This window comes from Trichosurus vulpecula, chromosome 3 (assembly GCF_011100635.1).
Source record: "Trichosurus vulpecula isolate mTriVul1 chromosome 3, mTriVul1.pri, whole genome shotgun sequence".
Taxonomy (NCBI): Eukaryota; Metazoa; Chordata; class Mammalia; order Diprotodontia; family Phalangeridae; genus Trichosurus; species Trichosurus vulpecula.
The window spans coordinates 145,232,890-145,247,390 of record NC_050575.1 but is presented as its reverse complement, the minus strand read 5'-3'; the positions used below and the strand labels follow the sequence as shown (position 1 = coordinate 145,247,390).

The 14,501-nt window shown below is 38.7% G+C and overlaps 1 protein-coding gene across 1 annotated transcript in view; it reads left to right on the top strand.

The window, feature by feature from the left end:
- ABCC11 (ATP binding cassette subfamily C member 11) overlaps window positions 1-14,501 on the top strand; it is a 63,857-nt gene that overhangs the window by 6,211 nt on the left and 43,145 nt on the right. The window contains exons 4-10 of the mRNA XM_036751667.1: window positions 143-290; window positions 1,241-1,474; window positions 4,162-4,335; window positions 6,605-6,752; window positions 6,895-7,043; window positions 12,721-12,828; window positions 13,944-14,210. Coding sequence (XP_036607562.1) covers window positions 143-290; window positions 1,241-1,474; window positions 4,162-4,335; window positions 6,605-6,752; window positions 6,895-7,043; window positions 12,721-12,828; window positions 13,944-14,210 — 1,228 coding nt within the window. The remainder of the gene's footprint in view (window positions 1-142; window positions 291-1,240; window positions 1,475-4,161; window positions 4,336-6,604; window positions 6,753-6,894; window positions 7,044-12,720; window positions 12,829-13,943; window positions 14,211-14,501) is intronic.

Genomic DNA, 14,501 nt, shown 5'->3' with positions numbered 1-14,501 from the left:
GTCTGACTTCGCACCCAGTGCTCTTTTTTCTACTAACCCACTGCCTCTCTAGTGGCCAGTGACCCCACCCAATCTAACAAGCATGCAGTGCCTGTAATGTTTGACTGTCCCTTAAATGCATGGTATGTGGTTCTGTTTAAAGGCTTAGACACCTCTGGGAAGAAGAAGTTGCAAGATCTGGTTATGAAAAAGCTTCTATGACTCGTGTGCTCTTCAAGTTCCAGAGAACAAGATTTTGCTTTGATGTCTTGGCAAGCATGTTCTTCAGTATTATGAGTGTCTTAGGACCAGTAAGTAATAGACTTCATTGTGCCTAAGGGGAAACACAAAGCAGACACAAAGCAGAAACCGAGCAGGCTTTGTTTCAAGAGCAATGCCTTGGGGTTTCCCGTAGTCCATTTCTGAAGCCTAAGTGAATCCAGAGAGTGTCCTGAAGTCAGTACAGGGCACCTGAGATTTTTAACAGTGTCTGGCCAATGAAGCAGCTTTAGAAATGATGTTGAGTCTCTTAGGGAAATACTTGTTTCTTTGGGGATATGAATAGTGCCTTGGTGTTGTCCAGAATAACTCTTCATAGTACTCAGCATTACCTTAGGAAGATTCTCCACATTTAGAAGCTGACAATTTGAAGGATATCCACTGTACTCTCTCATAAATGGTCCCTCCATATCACCACTACAGACACAAGGGACTGGATGTATCATTTGGAGAGCCTGTGGCCTCGAGGCCAACTTTAGCCTTCTAGGTCCTTGGGTACAGCCTTTTGCCTGAGTCTACGTTTTACAGAACAAATCCTTCTATTAAGGGGATTTGTTCTGTGAAGTTTGGATTCAATCAAAGGGCCACACTTGAGGACCTAGAGGGCCATATATGGCCTCGAGGCCACAGGTTCCCCGCCCCTGGTTTAAACTAAGCATTCTTAACATGAGGTCCACAGACCCCACTCCTTAAGCGTCTGTGAACTTGAATGGGAAAAAAGATTACAGCTTGATTTTCACTAACCTCTAGTTTTGAAATTTAGCATTTTCTTTTAATTATGGATGTTTGCAACATTATTCATGGCTTCATCATACTACTAATGAAGTCTATGACACATACACACAAAAGGGTCTAAAGCAACCTGGCATTTCTGGTATTTTTTTTTTACTTCGACAAACTCTGCTATTTCAGAAGTGATAGAACTCAGGACAATGGTGTATTGGAAGACCTTTGCTATACAGAGTTCCTTTTTTGCTCCTAGGTGCTACTTGTTCCAAAGATCCTTGAATATGGTGTAGAAGTATCAAGGGGTCTTCACTATAGCATCGGACTCTGCGTTGCTCTTTTCGTTACTGAATGTTTAAAGTCTTTTGGTTTGTGTGCATCTTGGATCATCAACCAGAGAACTGGGACAAGGTTGAGAACAGCTGCATGTTCATTGGCTTTTGAAAAGCTCATGGAATTTCGGTCTTTAACCCATATCTCTGTCGGAGAGGTAAGTATTTTTAACTACATTTCTTAGGATCATGGATCTAGCGCTTGAAGGGACTTCAAAAGACAACTAATTAACCCCCTCATTTTCTCGATGAGGAAACTGAGGCTCACAGAGCCACCCAGAGTAAAATGCCCAAGGTTGCACAAATATTATGCATCAGAAGTGAGATTTGAAACCAAGTCCTCCAACTCCAGTACTCTTTGTCTGCCAACAAAAGTCACGGGCACCTGAGAGTCTCTAGAGTTGTTGGGTTGTGGAGCCAGAATGTGTTGTTAGTGCATGTGGCCAAGTAGACTCTTAAGAGGAGAAACAAAAGAAGTGGAGGAAAAGAGGAAGGGAGCAAGGGGATAAGGAAGAATAGAGAAAGCCAAATTAATTAAGCCTTGTGGTAAGGAGTTGAAACAGGTGTCATTTGGTAACTCCAGTGTCATCACTATAATTTGTCTGTGTCTACAAGGCCCTGTTTGGATTTATGGAGCTTGAATACACTTGATGTGAATCTAGTAAGCATCTTTCCTCCTCATCCTCCTTCCTTTTCTTCCCCATACTTGGTACTCAGTCAGTCAGTCAATAAACATTCATTCAGCATGGACTATGTTCCAGGCACTGTGCTAAGCTATAAGGTTTCAAAGAAAAACAAAAGACAGTCCCTGCTCTCAAGGAGCTCACCATCTATTAGGGGAGGCAACACATAAACAACTATGTACAAACAAGCTTAATACAGGGTAAATCGGGGGTAATCAACAGAGGGGAGGCAATAGAAATAAGAGGGATCAGAATATTGTCCCCACTCTAGGAAAGTTCTCCCTGTGGCTCACAGTGGTTTCTATTAGTTTCTAGGCATGGAGGATGGACACAGTTCCTTTTACACTTGACTAAAAGTTAAAGGAGCTGGCCAGATACATCCCGGCAGAGCCCAGAAGAGGACTCAACTAAAATCTGTGTTGATCCATAAACATGTTTACAAAGAAGAGGAATAGGAACTTTCCGTAGCTAGAATCGTATTTCAGAATAGATTTCCGAAAGTCTTTTACAAATTGTTAGAGCTTGAGTCCATGAGCCATCATAGGAACACAAGAACAACACGGGTTATCCTCAAATAAATCTGAAGCATAACTTAAAAAGAATCAGGTAGTGGCTCTTAAAGAAAACAATTCATTCCATAAGCAATTATTGAGTGCCAGCCATGTAACAGCACTGTGTGAAAAAAGAATTGGTGCAAGTGTCAGTGGGGTCAGGAGGAGACACATAAAAAAAGTACAAGACATGGTCCTGGCCCACAAAGACTGTATAGTCTATCTGGGGAGACAAGCAGTGGTGTTACTGAAGGGGCGCTATGCTTGGGAGTCAGAAAACCTTCCCTTAATTCCTGATTGTAAACTTTTTGAAGGTAGGGACTATCTTTTGACTCTTTGTATCCCCAGTGCTTAGCACAGTGCCTGGTACATAAAAGGGATTAATATATGTTTATGAACTGACTGACTTACTATCATTTACTTACTGTGTTACTTTGGATAAGTTACTTCTTTATGAATTCCAATTTCCTCTTCTGCAAGCTAGGCAGAATGGTATTTGTATTACCTATTTTACAGAGTTGTGAGGGTCAAATGAAATAATGTATGTAAAGTGTTTTGTAAACCTTAAGTGCTATCAAAGTTATTATTATTAACAGAAGTCATTTTATTATATGTCATTATTATGACATATATGAAGTCATATTATTATAAATAGAAGTCAAAGTAACTGGCCACATAATCCCCCGTGATATTCAGCTGAAGGATACCAGTGGAGTGAGTCATGCTGCTGATTGCAGCAGGTAACAAAAAAAAATTCCTAAAGAGTAGGAACAGGAACTATAAATCACATAATTCTAATTCTAATAAATAGAAGGCTAGCAGTAATAAAACATTGCAACACAAATTTAAAATCCATACAGATACACATATAATCAATATCTGTTACCATGTAAAAGTGACAACAACAAAACAAGTATTACACAAGTGAAACAACTTGAGAGTCATCCCAGGTAAACACACGAGCCACAAAAGTGATTAATGGGTTTAGTATAGACCATATATGTAACAGCCAAGGAATACAAAATAAGGGGAAAATTCTTATAAGTTGTATTGATCAGGAAACACTTTTGGAGATGTTAGGAGTTTGGCATTGAAGATTGGGTAAGCTAAGGAAAGAGGAAGAGGGAAAGGGAGAGTACTTGAAACAGGTATGAATGGAAGTGTGGAAGAGGGCATCAGAGGAATCAGAGACATGAGAGATGAGGAGGTTAGGTTGGTCAGAGTAACAGTGGTGGAGATAAGTTTTGGCTAGTAGATATTAATTAGAGAGGAGGAGAAGGAAGCCAATTGTTAACCTGAGGAGTCTGAGGGAGATTTGATCTAATAGGTAGTTGTAATAGTAGCCACTGCAGGTCTTTGAGCTAGGGAATGACATAATAAAAAAGTCTTTTCTTTCCAGATTCTATTTTTGCTCATTCCTTGCATCTGTAGGAAAATATGAGTGTTTTTCTTCTAGGTTTATGCTGCTACTGAAGGAAAAAGGTCATGGGGCAAAAAGAACCTTATTTCTTCTTTAACCCTAGAAGATTTAAGAAGATCCTTCTCTCTCCAATGGAGAGAACTGCGCCCCTTGCTTGAACTCCCCTACATTTATGTATTCTTATATTGCAGGCCATTAGCTTTTTTGCCAGTGACGTCAATCACCTATTTGAAGGGGCTTGCTTTGGTCCAATGATTGTCATTACAGTAGGAACAATAATTTCTGCATCAGTTTCCACTTACATCACTCTTGGTCCCACAGCACTCGTAGGGATTGCCTGCTACCTCCTGATTTTTCCCTTACAGGTAATGTACTTTCTTTTAAACTACTCTATGTTGGACTGTCTCACTAGGGTAGCTCTTGGGGCCATGGTACCCTGGACATATTTTGGGGGGACATTTCCTGACTACTGTATTTCAGTATAGTTGAGATTTAGTTTTATCCAACAAAACTTAGCATGGTGTGTTACAAGGAGCAGGCTCTTATTAAGTGCTTGCTAAATCGAATTCTGTTCATGAGAAATAGTGAGCTGTAAGAGCACAGTCCTTGACTTAAGCGACCTAGGTTTAAATACCGGCACTGCCACTTCTATAATGTGGGGACACCATCGGTTGTACTTGCTGCAGGGTTGTCATAAAAATCAAAAGAGAAAAGACATATGAAGTATTTTGTAACTGAAATTCTGTGTCAAGTAAGCATAACGGTATTTCAAGTTTGACTACACTCAGTTGTAGGCTACATGGAATGATAACTCCACAGTCCTATTTGACTCGTTCATATTCACTCTCATCTGCAGATAATGCAGGAGATATGTTTGAATATTTCTTCATTAATTATTAAAATTCTAACCTCATTATCATTAACTGACTAGTTATCTCTGAGTCCCCTACTCCAGTTTGCTAAATATTACTTATTTAATTAACTGGAGAAATCCTGATGTAGTAGACAGAGTACTGGAATTGGAAGCAAGAAGATCTGGGTTCAAATTCTGCTTCAGATGCTTATTAACTCTGTGACCTTGGGAAAGTCACTTAACCTCTCTGGGTCTCAGTTTCCTCATCTATAAAATGAGGGAGTTGGATTAGATGGCATCTAAGCTCTTTTCCAGCTTTAAAACTTGTGAACTTCTTTATTCATTAGCAGTTGCTCACATCTCTTTATATAGCAAAACTCTTAATTGCCTAGATTTAAATAAATGTCAGGTACTGACTATATAACTTATTAGGTTAACAAAGAATAACCCAAAGACAAATAATTATCTGCAATATTTTATCTATAAGAAGATAAGATTCTATAGTCCCCTAGCATAATAACATCTACTCTTAATTTCTTCTTACTTCTGAAACAGTCCCATCATTCAGCTTCATTAGATAGTGGCTAAAGTCTCTCAAGAAATCTTATTTATTCATAAAATATAAAATTTATCCCAAAGTTATAAAAGTTGAACTCCTTCCTCTTAGAGAATACAGTCTTTGTCTTCTCAGAATCTTTTTTCAGTCATAACAGGAAAACAGTCTCTTCACAAATGTCAGTTAAAAATCAATTGCTTTTCAAATGATGGTTAAAAATCAGTCTCTTTACAACTAATGAGTACTGCCCATCTCCTCATAAACTTTACATAAATAAAAGTTAGAACTTGCATACTTACCAATGATTCCTTAGAGAGTAGCAGTTAATTTGTCATTCTTCAAGATTCTAAAACCTCTTAAAGATATAATAATAGAGGCTATTGAAACTAGTATTATATCTGAAAAGATAAAATTCACTGTATCTTAACAGGTAAGAAATGTGTGGTTGAAAGCCCTTTCTAAATCATACATCCGTATGCAGTCCCATCATTGACTATTTAAAGCAAAGTAAACAATAAATTAGAAGAATAAAGATAGGATACTGCATGAAAGTTTAATAACTCCTTCATGACCCATTTAACCAAGCTAATGATGCTGAAAAAGAGAAATGGACAAGGAAAAAGACATTGATTCTGATCTTACAACTTCCTATGGAAGTTTAGTTGATGTAAACAGTTGCCACAATCAGGATCCCAAAAGACCCTAGACACTACCTCACTCAGCAATCACTTGGTCTTATTAACAAGAGCAGCCCAGGACAATACTAGTTAAAAGTATAAACTCATTTGCAAAATGGTACAGAGAAGGATGAAAGATTATGAAAAATAACCCTTAAAAAGAATAGTGAGAAACCAAGTCTGTAGAAAGCCTGATGTGAGACCCAATTAAGCTAGATCATCTCAAGTCCTTTTTTCAACTAAAATTGGAAAAAGAACAAAAAAATTTACAGATATGTTAAAAGGGATCTATAGAGAACCATTCTTACCCTCAAGGAGAGCAGAACACATACTGTACCTCAGTACTTCAAAAGGGAACCTGTAATTTAGGATTACTAAACTTGATTCTCCTGATGCAGTCAGATTAGAGTTCTAAATCAAGTTCTAGAATTTCTCTTCAGGAATAATATCTTTGACTACCCCTATGCATAGGACAAAACTCTCAACCTTACTTTAAAAAACTCTCTTCTTAGTGATTTCTGAACAATATCATTCCATCCCAATTGCAGGCCTATTTGACCAGGGTTATTGTGAGGTTACACCATCAGGCTGCTGTGGTCAGTGATAAGCGAATCCGAATCACAAGTGAAGTTCTCACCTGCATTAAGCTGATTAAAATGTACTCTTGGGAAAAACCATTTTCAGCCATCATTAAAGGTATGAAAAGGCCTTGTTTTCATATAGAGCCTTATAATGTCAATCTTGTTTCAATCTTAGATCCTTTAGAGTTATTCAAACTTCTACCTAGAATACTTTTGGGATTATTACACATTTGTCATTTTTTTTTTTTGTCTTTAAGCTTTAAGAAGTGAGGAGCAAAAATTATTCGAAAAACTTGGATTTCTTCAGAGTCTCAATACTGTCATCTTGTTTGTTGCACCAACTATCGCTACTGTTGTGATGTTTCTTGTCCACACAGCTTTAAAGCTTGAACTTAATACATCACTAGTGAGTGTTCCGAATTTATATCTTTTTCCCGCTTCTTATTTATAACATCAGCGAGGAATTGAGTTACCTTATGTTTCTTTTCTATCTTGGCCCTCTGAGATTTAACAGGTAGAAAATGTAGCTTCATGTTGCTTTTATTCAAAACTTTAGGGTTTTTTCCTAGTGAATGTGTATATGAAATGAGTGCGTGTGTGTGTGTGTGTGTGTGTGTGTGTGTGTGAGAGAGAGAGAGAGAGAGAGAGAGACTGTGTGTGTGTGTGTGTGTGAGAGAGAGAGAGAGAGAGAGAGAGAGAGAGTGTGTGTGTGTGTGTGTGAGAGAGAGAGAGAGAGTGTGTGTGTGTGTGTGTGTGAGAGAGAGAGAGAGTGTGTATGTGTGTGTGTGTGTGTATGAGAGAGAGAGAGAGAGTGTGTGTGTGTGTGTGTGTGTTTGGTGTATAGGAATGTTTAGGTAAAGGGATTCAAAACTGTATTTTCATTAGTATAGGGAATTTTTGTTGTGTAAACTCCTGCCAGTGATTGATATCAGCAAGCTATCTGTAACTCAGTCTCAGAGAGTTGCCTAATGCACTGAGAGTTAAATCAGTCAGTTAGCATTGAATAAGCACTTATTAAATGCCTGTTATCTTCCAGACACTGTGCTAAGCATTAGGAATAAAAATAAGAAAAAAAAAAAGACAGCCCCTGCCCTTAAGGAGCTTATAATCCAAAGGGGAAAGATAACATGCAAAAGGACAAGGAATGGGGAGCATCTAATTCAGCAGTGTGGAAATGAAAGGTTGACTGGTTTGGGAACTCCTCTTTAAAAAGAGGCTTTGGGAGGAGTACTTTGCTCCATCCTCCAGTCTTCCAATCAGAGAGGCTGAGGGTAAGAGGTATAAACACCAAAGCAGATGCAGTCTCACTGGATGAGATTCCTAGGGATGATGAAATTTCCTGGGAGCCACAATCACGATGGAGTCCAGTCCAAAGAATGCAGCTGGTGGGAAATGAGTCAAATAATTTGCCTGTGGTCAAGTTGCTAGTATGTGTGAGATGTAGGACTGGAACCTAGCTTTTCCTGACTCCAAGGCTAGCCCTCTGTCCATTCTGGCACTGCTCTTCTAGACTCCACCTTTAATCCATCCCTTTTCCAATGCATCCTCCACTTAGCTACCAAACATATATTCCTAAAGTGCAGATCCAACCATGTCTTCTCCACTCATGGCTCCTTTATTGCCTCTGTGATAAAATATAAACTCTTCTGTTTCTTCCTAAACTCCTTATAATTTGGTTTTAAACTATACTTCCAGACTAATTGCTCATTACTTTCACTTATACATTCTATGTTTCAGCCAAATTTCTGTAACCTATACAGCTTCAGGGCAGCACTTGCTATTGTTCATGAGAATAGAGTTCTGAATTCTGAAAGAGTTTTAGAAGGAAATTTATTAGGTCATTTAGTGGAGGAGAGAAAGTTGGAAAGGAGGTGTGGCTTTCCCCTTCAGGTTCTGGTAGGTTTGTATCATGCAGGATTTTGACAAAGGTTTCTTTGTCACACAAATCATTTGATAAAGACATAGCACACAGTCCTCTGAAGGTAACAGAAAACACAAGTTGGGTGGACCCTAAACAAGACCTAGGTATCAGGACCCCAAACAAGAATGTTTTTGGTAGATTCAGGACCAGGGAGAACCCAAAATACCTTGTAGCCATCTCCTGCATTCCTAGAGAGTTACTGCAGTCAGGAGACCTTCCGGGTGCATATCATATCAAGTTGGATTTAAACAGTGTAAAGATTTTTCCAAACATTATAATAAATCATTTTTTTTTCCTACAACTTCCTCCTCAGGGACTTTTCCAAGACCAATATTCTCATACTAGTGAAAGCATAATTACAGAAGCCAAAAGCGGGGTTATCAAAGGGAGTTCATTAAAACAACCTGAATCAATGGAACCAGTCTTATTATTATTTATCTTGTCTAAAACTTGATTTATATCATTTAAGGGGGGTAAGGTCAAGACTGGTGACAAACTTTTCCCAATGTCTTATACTCAGAGGGATCAATTGGAGTAAGTCGGGGAACTTAAATTTACAATCAAGAAACAAGTGCATTGTGGACAGGAATATCACAAAAAATCACTATCCCATGTTTCTTTCAATGTCGTAAAAGCTGAACAAACTTAGTTAAGCAGAATCATAATCTTATATATCCCTTAAAGAAACAAATCTTCTTAAATAGACTCTATAGGTACACTAAGTCAGGTTACAGATTAAACTACTTAGGGGGCCCACAATGGACTGATTGAGAGGGAAGATTTATATATCACCAAGGTAACTAGGGTCAGGGAAATCCTCTCATCTACAGTCAACTAGGGTAATGCTTAAATCATTTGGGGGAGCTTCAAACTTTCTTTTGGCTTCCACCTGAGGAATGTCAAACAGTTAAGTCAGGTTTTGATCAGGTAAAGTTAACAAAAACAGAAAATGGGCTTTCAGCTAACCAAAAGTTGCAGGAAGAGTGGCTCTGACCCCTGAACAACAAATAAAAGGTATTTAGGAATACCTTGCTTCCAGGCAAACATCAACACCATGAAGCAAAAAAGCCAAAATGATACAATAATGATTATCAATGTTAAATAACACTAAAAAGCTCCCTGTAATCCACTCCTAGTGTCCATTTAATCAGCACATTTCATCTTGAGTCTCAGCTGTCACATGTAGTCCTCTGATCCCTGGAAACAGCTTGCCTTGGAAATTCTGGACTAGGCCTTGCTGTCAGGGCAGCTTTGGCGGAAGCTTCTTCTAACTGATCCACTTCTCTGGTTCCAAGACACTTACGTAGACTCCCTAGATAATTCTGCTAAAATCTGCCAGTAACAAGCTTGATGCAATTTAGTATAGCTTCCTAAATTTGGTTTTCCAATAACTTGTTCATGTGGTGAAAATCAACTCAAACCTCAGGCAGCTAATTTTATTATAAGAAGAATATCAAATTAGGAACCTATAATTCACCTGAAACTTCAGAAAATTTCAGTTTTTACATATCACTTGCTCTTTCTATCTACACTTAACCCCTTTATCTGATATGGACAATGCCATCAACAGGCTAAGGAAGAATTTTTAAAAAGGATCCAGGAAGGCCTGGTTTGTAAAATATACCCTTCTGTCTCTTAATATTGTCAGACAGAAACTTCAAAAATTGGGAAAAATATGATTTAAAAGTTCTTTACAATTATTAATGCAATTTTATATGTAAAATCCTTAATCCAGTTTTGAGAATTTATTACTAAGATATTCTCAAGGCTTGTATATCCCATTAGAAACATTTGAAAGCCAATCATATATATCCTAGTTCTTGGACTTCTAATAGTCTTTGTTGCTTTCTCAAAGTTTACTATTTCACTAAATTTTAAAACTTTTATGTTTTTATCCTATCTCCCTCTTTTGAGGATATATATTATCTTCATATAATCCTGAAAGAATGAGATACTTTAAGGACCCAATCTTATATGCAAATATCTAACTATCAGCAAGGGGATGGCAAGCCTAAGGACTAATTTTACCTACTTGCTTAGGATATGGAGCTGATGACAAATTCAGATTAAAAACAGAAAGATCTTTCATACTTGCATCCTGTTAGATTAACTCAGAGATATTTTAGTATTAATCTATTAATGAATAGATTTAGTATTACAACAATGAAAACTTCCTTAGTTTACCAGCCCTGATTATAGAAATTTGCTATGAAAGGAAAAAGGAGGGACATGGTTATGACAATACCAAGACTGTCCCTTCAAGGGCTCAGGCTGACCTGACATAAACCATAAAAAGGGAAAAAAAACATCCCTTAGCTCTGTTTGATTCTGGGTAAGAGTCATAGTTAACAATCTAAATGGAGGAGACAACATGTAAAAAACATGTGCAAAGCAAGCTATATATAAAGGATAAATCAGAGATAATTAACAGAGGGAAGGCACTGGAATTAAAAGGGACTGAGGATGGCTTTATGTAGAAGGTGGGATTTTAACTGGGAATTAAAGGAAGCCAGGGAGGCCAATAGTCAGAGTGGAGGAGGGAGACTGTTCCAAGCATGGGGGACAACCAGAGACAATGCCTGCAACTGGGAGACTGTCTTGATCAAGGAACAGCCAGGAGATATATAGAAACTCCCATTTAAAACTAGTGTGGCCTATCTATCCCTTCCTTATTTTGTCCCTATGATTAGAGTGTGGTATAAACCAAGTGCCCTAAGGCAGTTAAAATGTGAGGACTTATTGAGAGAATGGAAGGGGATCCCTTTTGATGAGGGACATGACAGCATGGAAACAAGCCAAGAAGAATCTTCTCTGATAACCAATCTGGGTCCCCCTTGTTTAGGGCTTTCCTCCACTTTAAGATAATTTTATATTTACTTAGCTATATGCATGTTCTCTCCCCCCACCCCCAGCTCTTAGAACAGTGACTGGTCTATAACAGGCAATTAATAAATGCTTGTTAAATTGAATTAGAGATGAGACAGGTCAGGGGTGGGGAACCTGCAGCTTCGAGGGCACACGTGGCCTTCTAGGTCCTTGGGTGCAGCCTTTTGACTGAGTCCAAGTTTTACAGAACAAATCCTTTTATTAAGGGGATTTATTCTGTGAAGTTTGGATTCAGTCAAAGGGCCACACTTGAGGACCTACAGGGCCACATGTGGCCTTGAGGCCACAAGTTTCCCACCCCTGGTAGTACCTAGGAAGACCACATGACTATACCGTGAAAAAGTCAGAAGGGGCTTACAGACAGAGACTAAATGGGGTGTTCCCAAGAGGTGGAAAAAAAAATATAGTCTTGGCAAGGGATGTAGAGGAGCCCATTTTTCCAAAAGGGAGTCAAGCCAATATCAATAAGGAAAGTCAATGAGGATGTATTGGTCAGTTACTTACTCTGCACCCATTGCAATGGGAGATACAAAAGAATACTAAGACAGAGTCTCTTCCCTTGAGGGGCTGACTGTTTGATTGTATAGGTTAGACACACACACACCAACTAATCAGAGAATATGTAAGACTAATTATATAAGCAAAGGCTAGATGTTTCAGAGTATAAGTGAGATCAGTAGACAAGCAGAGGTTGAATTAGATAATTCCTAGGATCCCTTCCAGCTCTAACATTTCTTTGATTCTTAGGTGGGTTGAAGTTGATCAGGGAAGACTTATTGGACAAGGTGGTCCTTGAGTTGGCTTTGAAGAATGGGATTTGGAAAGGCAAAGAGGAGGGAGGAAGGCTTTTGAAGCAAAGGGAAAATGATGAGAATAAAGTTTTAGAGCCTATTAAAGAGCAGTAATAGTGTGAGTGTCCAAGACCAGCACCACAGAGAGCCTGAGATGAGGGAACATTGCTTTTCCCCCTCAATCCTCACCCCTACCTCCACATACTCCCTAATATTCTAAGGCAACTGCTAGGGAGGCCCGCCACTGGGAGAGGGAGTGGGATAAGGACAGGCCAGAGAACACCTCACCCTGGACCAAAGTCCTAGTTACCCTACACTGTTTGCAGATCTGCAAAAATTAAAGAAATTGGATAAAGTTATCCCTACCCCACCACTGTGAAGTGACCCAACATAGCAATGTAGACCAGCAAGGCTGTTCTTTGTGCCTGCATAACAAGGAACCCTAAAAAACAACAACCTTTTTCCCCCTACCTTTTCTTCTCTAGGCATTTACTACTGTGGCGACAATGAATACATTGAGGCTATCTGTGTTCTTTGTACCTTTTTCTATCAAAGGGTATACAAATTCACAGTCAGCCGCACAGAGATTGAAGGTAAGCTTTGTAATATTAGTCATCTTGGTACATCATTTGGCAATGCCTTTATCATCAATGACATCTTTTGGATGTACCCTGCCCTTAACACGTACAGTCTATCCAACCTGAGCTCTTTGGGATGTTCAGGGAAGATAGTCTATGTAAAGCAGTACCAAAACAAGCATTACCTAGTCTTCCCACCAGTAAAGAAGAGTGAAATGTCATGAATTCTGACTCCACTAGGGCATCATAGTAATTTGACAAAAAGAAATGAGTTGATGTGACATGCTAGTGGACAGAGTAGAAGGTCTACTAGTACAGGTGTCAGGAGATTTGGATTCTAATCCCAGTGCGATCATTGACTGGCTGTGTGACAATGTACAAATCACTGCCCCTCTCTGGACCTCAGTGTCATCTGAAAAATGAAGGGCTTAGATCAGATGATCTTCGAGGTTCCTTCCAGTACTAAAATGCTATGATTTTGTTCTATGTCAAAGTTTAATCTCAGCATTATATGCAGAAAAAAAATCTTTTGCTCAGTATTAAATAGTATAAACAGAACTTTAAAGAGAATATTTAAGATTCTAAAAATTAACTTTTAATCACTTGGAAAGTTTCTTTAGCACTCATTCACATGGCAAAATAGGTGTGCTAATTATAAATTATTCTTATGTATTCATTAAACTAGATCCAACAGCATCTGTACTTGGCCTTAAAAATCTCTTTTTCTCTCCCCATATATAGTATATATTCCTATATATGTTTATGTTCATATATATATAATATATATATACATATATATATACATATATATATATATATAGCTACATGCATCTTTGATAGGTATAGGAACTAGATCTGTTGAATTCATTTGTATTGTGAACTTTTGGGGAGGAAATTCCCTCTACTACTTTAGGTCAGCACCTTTTCTGCAGGTATTTGGCCTTAGAGAGTTGCCCATATATATATATTTAAAGATAATGAAACTATTCTATGGTCGTGACTGTCCACTCATTGATAGGGGCATTTTTTCTAATTTGTCTACATCAGTGAGTTTTTAAGGTTCACTGAAGCTGTACTAGTGAGCTCCCTGTCCATTCTGAAATGAATTTTTCTTTTTTTTTTCTTTCAAGAACTTTTTCCTGAGGGAATGCCCTGCATTTTATGTCCAGAAACTGAAAGGCTCTGCTGCCTTGGTTTTGGACAATGCCACTTTATCTTGGGAGTGGAATGATGGTGGGATCTGCAATGGAGCTATGGAGATTAATGGGAATGGGGACAAACCTGCTGTGGGATCATCTCAAGGGAAGAATCAGCCAACTCGGAGGCTCAGCCAACTTGGAGAGAGAAAGACCAGCCTAGGCCCAGTATTGCACAATATAAGCATTGTGGTACCAAAGGTAAAGTCACAAGTTGCCCACATGGCAAAACAAATGCCACCCAAGAATCAGAAGTCATAGAGCAGAAAGGGACTAAGAGACTATCTCGGCTCCAGATCAACTTCTCTCATTACTTAGGATAAAACTGAGGCTGGAAGGATGGAAGGAAACTTGCCCAAGGTTACAAAGCAATTTAGTAGCAAAACCAGAATGACAAGTTGAATCTCCTGACTCCAAGGTCCGGACTATCATGCCACCTTGAAGACCAATCAGGCGCAGTCTTGGACTGGCAGCAGAAGCTAGGTGACTCAG